The sequence below is a fragment of the Rhinolophus sinicus genome, linkage group LG13 (genome assembly GCF_036562045.2).
Source record: "Rhinolophus sinicus isolate RSC01 linkage group LG13, ASM3656204v1, whole genome shotgun sequence".
Lineage (NCBI taxonomy): Eukaryota > Metazoa > Chordata > Mammalia > Chiroptera > Rhinolophidae > Rhinolophus > Rhinolophus sinicus.
This window is the reverse complement of record NC_133762.1, coordinates 60,733,958-60,748,125: the sequence shown is the minus strand read 5'-3', so window position 1 is coordinate 60,748,125 and position 14,168 is coordinate 60,733,958. Positions and strand designations below refer to the sequence as shown.

Genomic DNA, 14,168 nt, shown 5'->3' with positions numbered 1-14,168 from the left:
AAACTAGACTATCTTCTTACACCATATACAAGAATGAACTCAAAATGGATTAAACACTTAAATGTAAGACCTGAAACCATAAAACTCCTAGAAGAAAATATGGGTAGTAAACTCTTAGACATTCCTTTTAGTAATATTCGTACTGATATATCTCCTCAGGCAAGGGAAACAAAAAAATAAACAAATGGGACTACATCAAACTAAAAATCTTTTGCATAACAAAGGAAACCATCAACAAAATGAAAAGACAACCTACTGAGTGGGAAAAGATATTCCCCAATAATACATCTGATAAGAGGTTAATATGCAAAATTTATAAGAACTCACACAAGTTAACATAAAAAATAACCTAACAAATCCAATTTAAAAATGGGCAAAGGAACTGAATATATGTTTATTCAAAGAGGATATACAGATGGCCAATAGACATATGAAAAGATGCTCCATGTCACTAATCATCAGAGAAATGCAAATTAAAACCACAATGAGATATTACCTCATAACTGTCAGAATGGCTGTCATCAATAAAAACGAACAAACAAACAAACAAAAGAAAAAACCCCCACAAGTGTTGATGAGGCTGTGGAGGAAAGGAAACCCTCGTGCACTGTTGGAGGAAGTACAAATTCGAGCAAGCCACTATGTAAAACAGTTTGGAGGTTTCTAAAAAAATTAAAAATAGAACTACCTTATAACCCAGCAATTCCACTTTGGGGTATTTATCTGAAGAAATCTAAAGCACTAATTCAAAAAGATATATGCACCTCTATGTTCACTGTAGTATGATTTACAATAGCCAAGATATGGAAGCAACCTAAGTGCCCATGAGTAGACGAATAGAGAAGGAAGTTGTGGTACATATATACAATAGAAAACTACTCAGCCATAAAAAAGAATGAAATTTTACTATGAATGGACCTGGAAGGTATTCTGCTAATTGAAACGAGTCAGAAAAGGAAAAATACCATATGATCTCACTTATATGTGGAACCCATGGAACAAAATAAACAAACAAACAAAACAGAAACAGACTCACAGATGCAGGAAACAAGCTGATGGTTGCCAGATGGGCAGGGGCTGGGAAACTGGGTGAATTGGGTGAAGGGATTAAGTAGTACAAATTGGTAGTTACAAAATAGTCATGCAGATGTAAAGCATAGGAAACATAGTCAATAACATGGTAATAACTAGGTATTGTGCCAGTTGGGTACTAGACTATTCAGGGGGATCACTTCTTAATTTATATAAATGTCTAACCACCATATGCTGTGCATCTGACACTAATATAAAATAACATTGAATGTCAACTATAATTGAAAATTTTAAATTTTCAATGTGTGGGGAAGGTGAAGGGGAATAAGATGTTCAAATATCCAGCTATAAAACAAATAAGTCATGGGGATGTGTTGTACAGCACAAGGAATAGAGTCAATAATATTGTGATAGCTGGTACGGTGTCAGCTGGTTGCTGGATTTAATCATGGTGATCACTTTTTTAGGTATACAAATGTTGAATAACTATAATGTACCCCTGAAACTAATACAATATTGTATGTTAGCTATATTTTAATAAAAATCTTTTTTAAAAGTTCCTGGAAAGGAAAAGTAAGGGGCAAATAAATAAGAAAGTTCTAGAAATTTGAGTCTGCATATTGGCTTTACAAGTCCCATGCTAGATTAATGAAAAAGACACATCTGAATCTATCATAGTGATATTCTGGAATTTCAAAGGGAAGTTGAAAATCATACATACTTACAGAGAAAAAGTACAGTTCTTTGTTTGTTTGTTTGTTTGTTGCTTGGTTGGTTTGTTTACAAAGGAAACAGAAGCAAAATAGTATCAGCTTTTGTAAGCATGAACTCAGAAAGCAAGCTATCAATGAAATTAGTAGATGTTGACTCCAAAGAGAAAAGGATTGCACCCGACTGAGCAGTCGTACCACTCATTGTTCTGGAAAAAGAAAGATATGCAGATAACTAAGGTTTCAAAGATTACCACCCAGACACTGGTTCAGAAGAAAATACTCCAGAATGTCTTCAAGCCAGAGCACAATCAGATCAAAACAGAGATTTCCAGAAAAGAGAAATCAAAGAGGAGACAGTGTTGAGAAATAAGCTTCAAAAACATTAAGTCTAGCTTAGACATTTTAATGTATTAAGAACTCTTGAAAAAAAGAAACATTCTATAAATAAAAACTAATCAAAAGTTTGGAACCAAAATTGTCAACTATTTGATCAAAATTCTGATTGTAGACAGAGTAAATATGGGGAAAGGGAGAAATAATATCATCCTACAATGCATGCACATCCCAGGGAAAATAGAAGAGCGGGACAGCCAAACAGGCCTGGAGAGTTCATCGTTTGGCAGAGAAGGCATGAACAAATGATAGTCTTGTTGAGCAGCAGCTGTGATTATCATTTTATTTTAATTTAATAACATGAAAATATAGTTATTGGGGATTAAAACTCTGTGCTAGATTGGCAAAATGGTTAGTCTTTTAATCCTACCTATATTCACACCCTTTTCACAGGTGACTTTGAAATTTCTCCCATTGAGAGGTGGAATCTATTTCCCCATGCAATGGAATGTGGCTGTGTGCCTGTGGGCCAATTCTGAGCCTAAGCCCCAAGGAACAAGAGCTCCTGAACTTGTTCTCTTGGAGGCCTGTCACATAGTGATTAACAACCTCTAACCCTGTCCTCTCCCCAGAGAGGATGGAGTGTAAGACAGAAAGTTCTGACCCTCTAGTCATATGATTGGTTCCCCGAAATGAGCCCTCATCCTTAGTTTTCCCAAAAGTGACTTCATTAACATAAACTCATGTGTGGTTGAAAAAGTTTTGTTATGAATAACAAAAAACGCTCCTTTTACCTTTGTACTCCAGAACAATTTCAGGGGCAGAGACAAAAAACAAAAGATGCTTCTATAGATGATATCTTAAGGGCAGAAAAAACAGCTGTACATCTCATGACTTCAGTTATTGTTTAAGTTAGGAAAAACAGAGCTATATATCTTATATTTAACAGGCTACATTCTTCTATTATCTTAATCAAAGTATAATTCTATATTCTTTCCTGGAACTGCTTTATAGGCAGCCCTCCCCCCTCCCCCCAGGATATGACTAACATTCTTTCTTAATCTTTAACTATTGGCTGCTTCGTGACAGCCAGGGCAGCAACAGCTCTTAAAGGGCTAATTTTATAATTTTATCAAAAAACTACATTCTAGTATATCTAGTCTTTTATGACTTGCTATTGGTTTTAAGGAAAAAGTTGTCGCAACAAAGGCCTCAGCAGGTCCCCAGTGGAGATGTCCCCCGTGGGAAAGTGGACTGGGACTTTGTGCCCCCTGAATCAAGCTTCCTGGGATTCAGCAGAGCAAAAAGAAACCCAAGAACAGATGCTCCTTCTGAAATCTTCTGTAGTTTTTTATTCCCTGATTATAAACAGTCTGGAGTTCTCAGTGGTGATCAAGATTTCCTAATGACAACACACAGAACCTTAAGATGAAGAAAAGCAAAGAACAAACACCCCTTTATAACGTTCAGAATACCCCTTAAATGCTTATTACATGTTTAACAATTTTTCTCTAGGGTGGGAAAGGGGGAGGTGAAAAATAAATTGTGATTAGCTATTATTTTAACTTACACCAAGAGCTACGTGGGCATGCCTTTCTCCAACTGGTAAGTTTTATACAATTGCAATATGGAAATCTCAGTGCAAAACTTGTGCAAGCTAGCTACTGAATGCTTCTGATAAGAACGGAGGACTTGCCTGGCCCATCTACCTGAAATAAGGTGATGGCTACATTGGATTTACCTGCACAGCTATGGTCCTCAGACTCTGAGAAGGGCATACCCATGCCTTGAGAGCTGACCTCAGTTCTGCTCTCTGCTGGTTTTACTTCCTCCCCCACATGGAGGAAGGTCATATGGAGCCGGGGACTCCTGCATTAAGGAATCTCATCAACACTAGGGCTGAGTCTGATGAACATCGCAGTATATCCAGAGCTGGTGGCACATCCCACCTGCAGCTGGTGGCACCTCCCACCTGCAGCTTTCATGGGGAGTCAGGGGTCACAAGTATCAAAACACCTCTATTTAACAGAGAACAGTAATTTCTGGGGGAATATACTGTAGGGTAGAAGATTATGCCATCCCAAAATATGCCATATTGGCATAAGAATTATTTTGAACTGAAGACAATTGAAAAGCAGGGATAAAGAAAGTTCTCTACCTTCCTCCTATTTGCCTAAAACCAGAACATATATTTATCAAGGTGTCACCCTTCCCTTTTCTATCAGAAAGAAGAGAAGTTAATTACCACAGTCAACTCGAGATCCCGATCAGCCCAGAGGCACCACCAGAGGAATCTACATAACCTTACCAACTAGCTCTTATCTTCCATTAGTTTCCCCCATGTATTTACCATCTCACAATTTGCTATCCCAGAAGCTCAATGTCCCTTTGCTTTGTCTCACGATTTCCCTACAAATTTATCATTCTTTTGTTGAGATGCTATAAAAACCCAAGTTCTAACCATCCTGTTGAGTTAATCATCACTGGTTGTTCTCCTGTGTATGCGCAATGCACATGTTAATAAATTTACATTTGTTTTTCTCTTGTTAATCTGTCTTTTGTCAGTCTAATCCTCAGTCTACGCCTAGAAACCTAGGATGAATAGAGGAATTTTTTTCCCTTACAATATCATAACGCATGTAAGTATTTCTTTATTGGCACACATTTAGGCTGCCCAGTGTGTTTTCCTTTTCTAAAAAATAAGTGAACATGATTATTGACATAGCTGGTATCTGCTTTGGTTTCCCTGAGGCAAGGACTTGAGTGTACATGGATTACTTGGGAGGTGATGCCAGCAAGCACAGAGAGAGGAATGAGGACTGAGACAGGAAAGGAAGGCAGGGAGTACAGGTGTGTTAATGAGCAGGTAACTACAGCAGGCTCACCTGGGGCTCAGTCCTACCAGGGACCACTAGGAAACTATGGAACACATGCCTCTGGGTCAGCCCATAAGAGGCCTGAGGGAGATGCAGTATTTATATACCACCTCCCCAGATGCTCCAGAAGAAACCTCCTGCAGAAGATGACCCTGGAACAGAGTCCAGGAAGATGAGTAGATGTTAGCAAAGTGAAGAGGGAATGCCCCACGACTGAGCTAAGGCAGGCATGTGGGAGACACAGGCAGGAGGCCACGTGCTCTAGGAAAGGTGGACAAAGGGAGTCCCTGAGAGCTCAGCCTCTCCTTTGTGGCCAAGCCATTCCAGTTGGTTCCCAGACCCACAAAAGGAAGCCTAGCCAAACCAAAGTTCCAATCTTCAAGGTTTGGGAGACCATCCCTTCTGGGAAGAGTCTTGATGAACATGACTTCCTCACTCTCACCATAGTGCAGTGATATGCTTGTGCGCCTGGAAGATGGGCAACTTGGGCAGCCGACTGACTGATTCCCCATTTGAATCTGCTCTGAGTCCAGAGAGCTGTTCCATTGGCTGGACAAATAGTATTTATGGGACATGAGAATCAATCCACCTGAACTACGGGGAACCATGAAGAGGCACTAGCAGGGCAGAAATGCTATCAATTGCAGGCACAGAACTTACGAAATTGCTGGATTTGGAGAGTGTGTAAGGAGGTTTAGAAACCAGCCAGTTGAACTTCCTCACCATGTCCATGACCTGAAATTACAGTTTGGTGGTCAGATGACGTATTCCAGCAGAGTGATTCCAAGCCTGTGGCCACAGGCACATTAGACAAATCTGTGTAAACTTGAGGCTAAATGTTCTGTCCAAGGTTGAGCAGGAAGCCTTTTTGACAGCTAGCAATTACCATCCCTTCCACTTTCAATCTCAGCATCTGAACCAGTCAGTGGGATGTGAAGAGCCTGCTGACAGGAAGAATGGATTTTTTTTTTTTAATGAGATAAATGTGCTAGAGAAGTGCACCCATCGATGAGTATCCCTTACCATAAACCCATTGATCCGTGTTACTATGAAGGGTCCATGGCAGAAGGTGGGACAGAAACAATGAATGATGACTGGGTGGGACCTGGTGGCTGATTTGGGGGCTTCCAAGAGACAGAATGTGGGATTCCACATGGTAGTATAAGAGGACTGAAGACAGTGAGGTGGTCCTGGGTTTGAGGAGTTTCTGTTCACAGATTTTCAAAGACATTTGCAGCAACCAGGTAAAAATATAGTATCAGACCTCAACATAGGGTCCTCGAATGAAGGGAAGTGTAAGGGGGTCACCTGTTTGGAAGCATTGTACATGGCCAAATTCTTAGTAGCTCTGAATATAGAAAAGGGATTCTTAATTCAGGTCGTGAGGCAAGGCATATGATTTGGGGATCTATGACCTTCTAAAGATAATGCAACATTTCATGTCAATATTACTGAATGCTAAAATGGAATTTCTGATTGAGACAGATTTCAAAGTGAGATGCCAGAGAAGAATGAAAAGTTTCTCACAGTAAGTGAAGATACCTAAGTAGCTCACCAATATTGACAAAATAAAATGGTCAGGACTTGGAGAGCAAACGGGATGTTTTAAGCAAGGTGATCTCATGTTTGACCCCTCCAAGAGAAGTGACTGACTGCTTTCTGGCCGGCAACCAAAACGGGCTGCACTGGGACTATTCACAGAGTATGAAGTGGGAGTGATGCCAAGAGGGTCCACACACTTCAGCCAAAAGAAACCATAGCATTCTCAGGCTGAGGGGGGGCAAGCACCAGAAGGAAGAGAGAAACATTGTGCTGCAGTGACAGGAGAATAATACCCCCCCACACACAATGTCCCCATCCTAACCCTGGGATATGAATATACTGCCTTTAAGGGAAAAGGGGACTTTGTAGATATGACTAAGTTAGGATCTTTAGATATTGAGATCATTCTAAATTATTTGGGTTGGCCAGATGTAATCACAAGGGTCCTTGTGAGAGGGCTGTGGAGAGTTGGAGAGGGAGATGTTACCAGGGAATCAGAGGTGAAAGAATCAGAGAGAGATCGGAAGGTGCTATACTCCTGGCTTTGAAGATGGAGGAAGAGACCAGGGGCCAAGCAGTGCAAGCAGCATCAAGAAACTGGAAAAGGCAAGGAAATGGGCCCTTCCCTAGGGTCTCCAGAAAGAACACAACCCTGCCAACACTTTGATTTTAGGACTTCTGATCTCCAGAGCATTGCGCTGTTTTAAGCCAATGTTGGTGGTAACTTGTTACAGCAGTCGGGAGAAACTAACACAGCTGTCAAAAGAACTGAGAGGAGGGGTAACTAGCAGTGGGGGATAGGGGAGAACCAAGAAGGGACCTGTAGAACAGTCAGCTTTATAATTCCACCAAGTTTGGGGAACACTGAAGCTGGAGCCAGTAGGAACTTTTCAATCCCTCTGCCCCTTTTACCTCCCCTAGTACCAGCACCAGAAACCTATGGTTGTGTCACAGTGGAGGTAGAGTAGCTAGAGTAGATGGGGGAAAAGAAAAAGAAGAAATCAGTTCTTCCCACATGCAGGCCTTTAGGAGGGAGCAGCAAGCTTTCAACCACATTCAAAGCTCTAATCATATGGAGAGGCTGGCATCTTAATTACTGGACTGAGGCTGTCTGTATTGTCTGATAGTGCTATGAAATGTTGCAGGGGACAAACAGCATGGCTGAATCTATCTGAAAGGGCAGTGGAAAGTGAAAATAAATCCACAGCATGACTGCACCCAAAAGTGGATCCTGCTCCCCATGTAGGCCACATCATCCATTTTCTAGGGGTATCACCTTTTCCAAGAGGGCCCATGCACCTCCCAAGGTTAAGAATTATTAATACAGAGGGGAAAAACAAGGTTTGGGCTTGAGGGAAGGCTTGTATCCTGGCCAGCCAGGGAAGTGGGAAGATAAGACAGGAAGAATCAAAGGACAGGGAAAATGTTATGTTCACCCGGTTCACTTGTTCATGCCCCACTGCTCTGGGATCTGGGTTCCCTGTGTCTCCACTGCTTCCTATCAATCTAAACTTCCCACGGCCTTAGCTGAGGTGAGCTCAGTGGACAGAGGCCTCTGACCTAGCTTCTACCCACATAATGCTGGGACAGCACAAAGCGGGTGTTACTGAGAGAACTGCCCCCAAAAGAGAAGAAATGGGTGTTTGCGTAAGTGTATGTCTGCGAGACACAAATGCATGTGAAAGGAACGAGAGGAAGTGAGAGCGAGCTTACTAACCACTGCAAAACCTCCCTGCTCTTCAGGTTCAGCTGCTGCTGAAGAGAATGGGGAGGAGAGCTGTGGGCGTCTACCATAGGTAGGCTTAAATGCAGCCATGCCAGACAGGGTCAGTGGGAGCCGACTGGCCCCTGGCAGGACATTGAGGAGGCTCTTCCTGTTCTTCCCCAGCTGAGGTGCCATGGCCAGACCCTGGCAGGTCTCACAGATTCTGTTGGTCATTCTGGTGGCCCTGGTGGCCCTCACATACCAAGCAAGGAAGAAAACCTTTATAAGTGTCCAAGAAGTACCTGCATCAGAAACCTATGTGATAGCCACCATGCAGTTTGTGACCAATGAGTTCAATAAGAAAAGTGACGACAAGTACAGCTTCCGGATTGTGCGAGTCCTGAAGGTCAAGAAGCTGGTTAGTGGGTTCCTCTCCCCTCTCCTCACCATGCCCCTATGCCAAGGGACTGTTGGCACTGTGGAGCAAGTCCACTCAAGTGAAATTTAACCTCACTTAGTGTGAAGTGGGCTTTTTAAAAGAAAGAAGTTCACTGGAGAGGGTAAAGTTAAGTCACTTAGATGATGTCCAAGACCAGGGGTCAGTACATAGTGGCCCATGGGCCCAAACTGCCTGCTTTTGTAAGTCATTTTATTGACTCCCAGCCACATCGTCTATGTCATGTCTGCTGCTTTCATGCTACAATTGCAGTTAGGTACTTGCAACTGAAGCCACATAGCCCACAAAGCCTAACTGTTTACTCTCTGGCTCTTTGTAGACAAAGTTTACAGATTCTGGGCATAATTTGGGTTCTCCAAAGAATGGTTTTGCCCACAGAGTGACTTCTGGTGAATTCTCCTCAAATGACAAAAGCAGGCATGGGAGTCAGAGGGTTAGGAGAGCGAGGAGCCAACCACTATGTCCAGGATGGGGTCCTTGACCTTGGGCACTATGGAAGGAGTTCCTGGCTCCAGATGCTATGGAGAAGGAGAAGAAATCCTTTTGTCTCCTTGACAATTGCTTCCCACAGGTTACTGACCACATGGAGTATCACTTGAACTTAGAGATGCGGCGGACCACCTGTCAAAGACTGGAAACTGAAAACTGCACCTTTCAGGAAGGAGAGCTTTACAAGGTACTGGTTGAAAGCCCATTAACTCAGAAAGAACTCATTTTCAATGGGGTTTTCCTGTGGTATTAGGATGACAGGGTAGAATTATTGGGGATATGTGTAAGCTTGCTTAAAAAGAATGCAGGATAGCACCTACTTTCTCAAAACAGAACAGTGAAGGTGAGAGCAACCCAGATCCTGCCTAATAAGCACTGCTCCTTTGTTGCTAAAAGAATTATGGGGAAGTTGGAGGGGTTCAGAGGGAGGAGCTAAGTGGCTGAGCGACTGGGCTACACTCTGGGGCTGAGGGAAGTAGTTAATTATTAGTAATATTTTAGCAGCCAGTGGACCTCACTGGTACACCTGAAGGAGTATCTGAACATCAGCTGACATGAGCACACAATCACTCAGCTGCTGGCCTCTGTTCCTTTCATCCAGCAGTGTTGGAGAAGATAAGAAAATGAGTTCAGAGACAGTTGCACTGGTGGTAGGAGTGGGCTGAGGTGAGGGAGGACAAATCTGCATGCATGTGTGTGATCTGCTGAGGAGCCACAACCCCCCAAAAGTGGCTTAGTCCCCAATAGACTTCATTCCCACCCAATGTTGTCACATCCAAGGAGGCTGGCCAGACCATTATTGTTACAGTGTGCATAGTCAGGGTGGGCCCACATGAAAGTCTCAAGGCCTACAAGCCCTGACAATTACTTCTGTTTACCCAAACGAGTTAAAATGAGGATGATCCTATGTCCCACCTAGAATGGTCCTGATTTACAACTAGCTTCTTAGTGTAATCATTAGTGGCATCCACATTTGCTTGCAACGTGTCTGGTCCATAAATTATATGATAACTCTAGTTACAATAGCCTGGTAGCCTGGGTGCTCTCAACACAGAAACATATTCATCCATGAGCTTCCTCCTCACTTTGTGCACAAATAATTCTTCAAAATCTCGCAAGGTAGAATTTTTGGGTCTTCTTTGAAAAGGATCATGAAATCTATGAAAAAAAATTGAAGACGACAGTAAAATTACTGTCAAAAAATTTTTACTTAAAAAAATTGAAGTAAAATTAGAGGATCTTATTAATGTGATGGATTTGATTGGTGGAGTTAGTATGCTGATTTCTATTTTAGGAGAAACGTAAATATTTAAGCTTCCCCCCCAAACACATACATACACACACACTCCCTACCCTAGGCTTTCCAACGAAAAGCAGTAAAACAAAATTGTACTAAGAAATTACAATAACATGCAAAATTTGTTTATTGATTTGTCATTATGGGAGGAGAGGAAGTGAAAAAGGAAAGGGAAATCTTGAGAGAGAATAGGGACAAGGGACAGAAAGAAAGAATGTGATGAATGAGTGCATGATGGACAAATGAAGGACGGGAAGGAAGAAAGGAAAGGTGGATGGATTGGGTGAAAAGAAGGTGAAAGAAAGGAAGGATAGATGTGTAGAAGGAAGGATGGATGGAGATGGATGAGAGAGTGGCTGGCTGGCTGGATGAAGCCAGTACAGGCCAACTAAGGAAAACTGTGAAGTAAACAACACATGAGTAAATTTAAGACGAAAAAGGAATCAGTGAATATGTGCGAGGAGAACACTTTATTTCTAGTCTCCAAGTCTAAGTACAAAGAGAAGGACATTTTCTGGGATGATCTCAGCCATAATACTATCGGGTGATTGAAATCAAAATAAAGGTCAAACTATATCTAGATTGGAGGTGTGGTGAGGTGGTGCCGTTTTCCCCATCCACATGTGTTATATACCCTTCTTTCCTGTTCTAAATTTTCACCTTGCATGTTGATCTTTTTTAAATATTGTTTTTGTTTTTTAGCAAATTGAGTGCTTCTACTCAGTGTTTGTTGTTCCCTGGTTTGAAAAGTACAAAATTTTGAACAAAAACTGCACCAATGGCTAAGTGTCCTGGAGCACACCCCTGTGATCACTACACGTGAAAGTATCCTGCCATAAACAGTAATTCTCAATATAGAAAATAAATGTTCGTTCATCTATTCTCTTAATGTTCTTAATATGCATAATTCCACTTTTCCCCTAAATTCTTTTGTTCATAATAACACATTCTGAAGGTCTTCTGAGCCAGGGCAGTGTTGGAGTCCAAATGAGGTGACATAAGTAATTCCTCGCCTGATAGCCAATATAACCTGCATGACAACAGAACTTCAAAGCTACTTAATTGAATAGCCAAGAGATATTGGCAATATGGTATCTCTGAGGGTCCAATGAAGAGTATCCCCTTCCTTGTCTAAAGTACAAAAGAAGAAGAAATAACACAAGTAACTAAAAAGACAAGGGCCTTTGTTACTGATAAGGACTAGGTGGAAGATGTGCTTCATTTTTACAGGAAAGTGCTCTTTCTAATACTACAGTGTAGAAATGGACTTACACCCCCAGCCTCAGCAACATTGGACCAGAGCAGTTCTCTTCATAGAGAGATTCCTCTCCCAGAGTTTCCAAAGAAAACATGTGGCCCAAGTGGGAAGGAGGAGGACCTGGGCTACAATGGCCAGTTTTTTCTTCCCAAGTAGACCAAGCAGATTCATTTCTCTAGAAGAGGAATGGTTGAGGACAGAGAAACCAGGAATACTACGTTAAGGGGCTCTTCTTCCATGGATGGAGAATAAACATTCCCCACCCAATAGCATGGTTCAGGATTTTAAACAATGTCACCAGGCTCATCTCTCCACTCCATTTCCTCCATGTGGTATCAAAAGGGCTGCCAGCAGCTCACTGGGTCACATCTGTGCTCATTTACATTCCTGAGCAGAGAGGAAAAACTCATTCCAAAGAGCTCAGGCAAAAGCCTGGGGGCTTAATATCATTGGCAAACTCTATGTACTGTGGAACACATACACACACACACACACACACACACACACACACACACACACACACTCAAACACACGACATTCATCTACCTAAAGAGAGAGGAAGCTGGGATATTTATGCAACAGCTCTAGTCAGGTATTGGCTGCAGGGCAGCTCCTAAGAACACATTAACTCCCTGGAACCTGTGGCCTGGGGCCGCTCCAGGACAGAGTAAGCAGCCAGAGATAAAGGGACCCAGGTGCTGGCATTTGGAACACGGGCTATTATACACCGAGGATAAGACATGAAAGGATTTAAGTCCAGCACCAACAGGATAACTCCTCATACATGTGAATTGTGCATTGAGATGCACAGTGGTCAAAGTCTTCACAAGTTGGACACAGACCAGAGCTTTGAAAGAACCATTTTTTCCCCACCTTTTACTCCCCGACCAGAGTTCTGGAGTGCTCAGGATCCTGTTTCAGGTGGTCCCCAGGTGGGATTCCCCTCCACCAACTACCTGGGAAAATGCTAACCTACAATTTTCTCATCTTCAACTGACAATAACAGTACCAATTTCTTGGAGGTAGTTATGAAGATTAATTATGATAATACATGTAAATTGCTTAACACAGTATCTAACACAAAGCAGATATTAAAATAAATGTTAACAATTAGTAAGAATACTGGCATTAACAGTACAATTTAATATTGATCAGCCACTCAACTCTCTTCTGGCATTTTTGTTACTTTGTTGGAAGGCAAGGATTATTATCTTCAGGGAAGATTAAAGGGAAGATTAAAGATTTGTGCCCATTGATCTTTTGGATTTCTCAACTTAATGAGTTTTTTAATATTTTTTTATTTTGAAATAATTGTAGAGTCACAGGAAGTTTCAGAGAGGTCTCTTTTACCCTTCATCTACTTTCCCTGGTTACATAATTTTTATAATTATAGAAAAATATCACAACCAGGAAATTGACATTAATACAATGTGCATGTGTCATTTTGTCACATGTGTAAATTTATGTGACCACTACCACCAAATACAGAAATATTCCATCATCACAAAGATACTCTGTACTACCCTTATAGTTACATCTCCCTTTCCCCATCATCTCAAACTCCTGACAACTACTAATTTATTCTCCATCTCTATAATTGTGCCACATCTAGAATGTTATATGAATGGAATCATACACACAGTATGTAACCTTTGAGATTGGTCATAAAGCCCTTGTTATTTCATGTATGAATAGTTTGTTCCTTTTGATTGTTGAGTATTATTTTATGGTATACTATGATTCAACAGTTTAACTATTTACTTCTTTTAGGATATGTTTGTTGTTTTCAAATTTGGGGCTATTACAAATAAAGCTTCTATGAACAATTGTGTACGGGATTTTTTTGCGGACATAAGTTTCCATTTCTCTGGGTTAAATGTTCAGGAGTGCAGTTTCTGCATCATATGGTAAAACATATTTTAAAGGTTGTGTTTTTTTTTATATAAACTGCCAAACTATTTTCCAGAGTGGATGTATCATTATGTAATGTTCCTCTCTATACCTGGAAATTTTCTGTGCTCTGAGGTCTACTTTATCTGATATTAATATGGCCTGTACTACTTTCTCTTTTTTTTTCTTAATTTATGTTTAAAATTTATTGGGATGACAATTGTTAGTAAAATTACATAGATTTCAGGTGTACAATTCTGTATTACATCATCTATAAATCCCATTGTGTGTTCACCACCCAGAGTCAGTTCTCCTTCCATCACCATATATTTGATCCCCCTTACCCTCATCTCCCACCCCCTACCCCCCTTACCCTCTGGTAACCACTAAACTATTGTCTGTGTCTATGAGTTTCTGTTTCTCATTTGTTTGTCTTGTTCTTTTGTTGTTTTTGGTTTATATGCCACATATCAGTGAAATCACATGGTTCTCTGCTTTTTCTGTCTGACTTATTTCGCTCAGCATTACACTCTCAAGATCCATCCATGTTGTCACAAATGTTCCTATATCATCTTT

General features: G+C 41.2%; 1 protein-coding gene across 1 annotated transcript; it reads left to right on the top strand.

Moving 5' to 3' along the window:
• Positions 1-8,394: 8,394 nt before the first annotated feature.
• Positions 8,395-11,230, top strand: CST11 (cystatin 11). The gene is made up of 3 exons (XM_019718664.1): positions 8,395-8,619; positions 9,230-9,334; positions 11,147-11,230. The coding sequence occupies exons 1-3, from the start codon at positions 8,395-8,397 to the stop codon at positions 11,228-11,230; spliced, it is 414 nt and encodes a 137-aa protein (XP_019574223.1).
• The last annotated feature ends 2,938 nt before the right edge of the window (positions 11,231-14,168 follow it).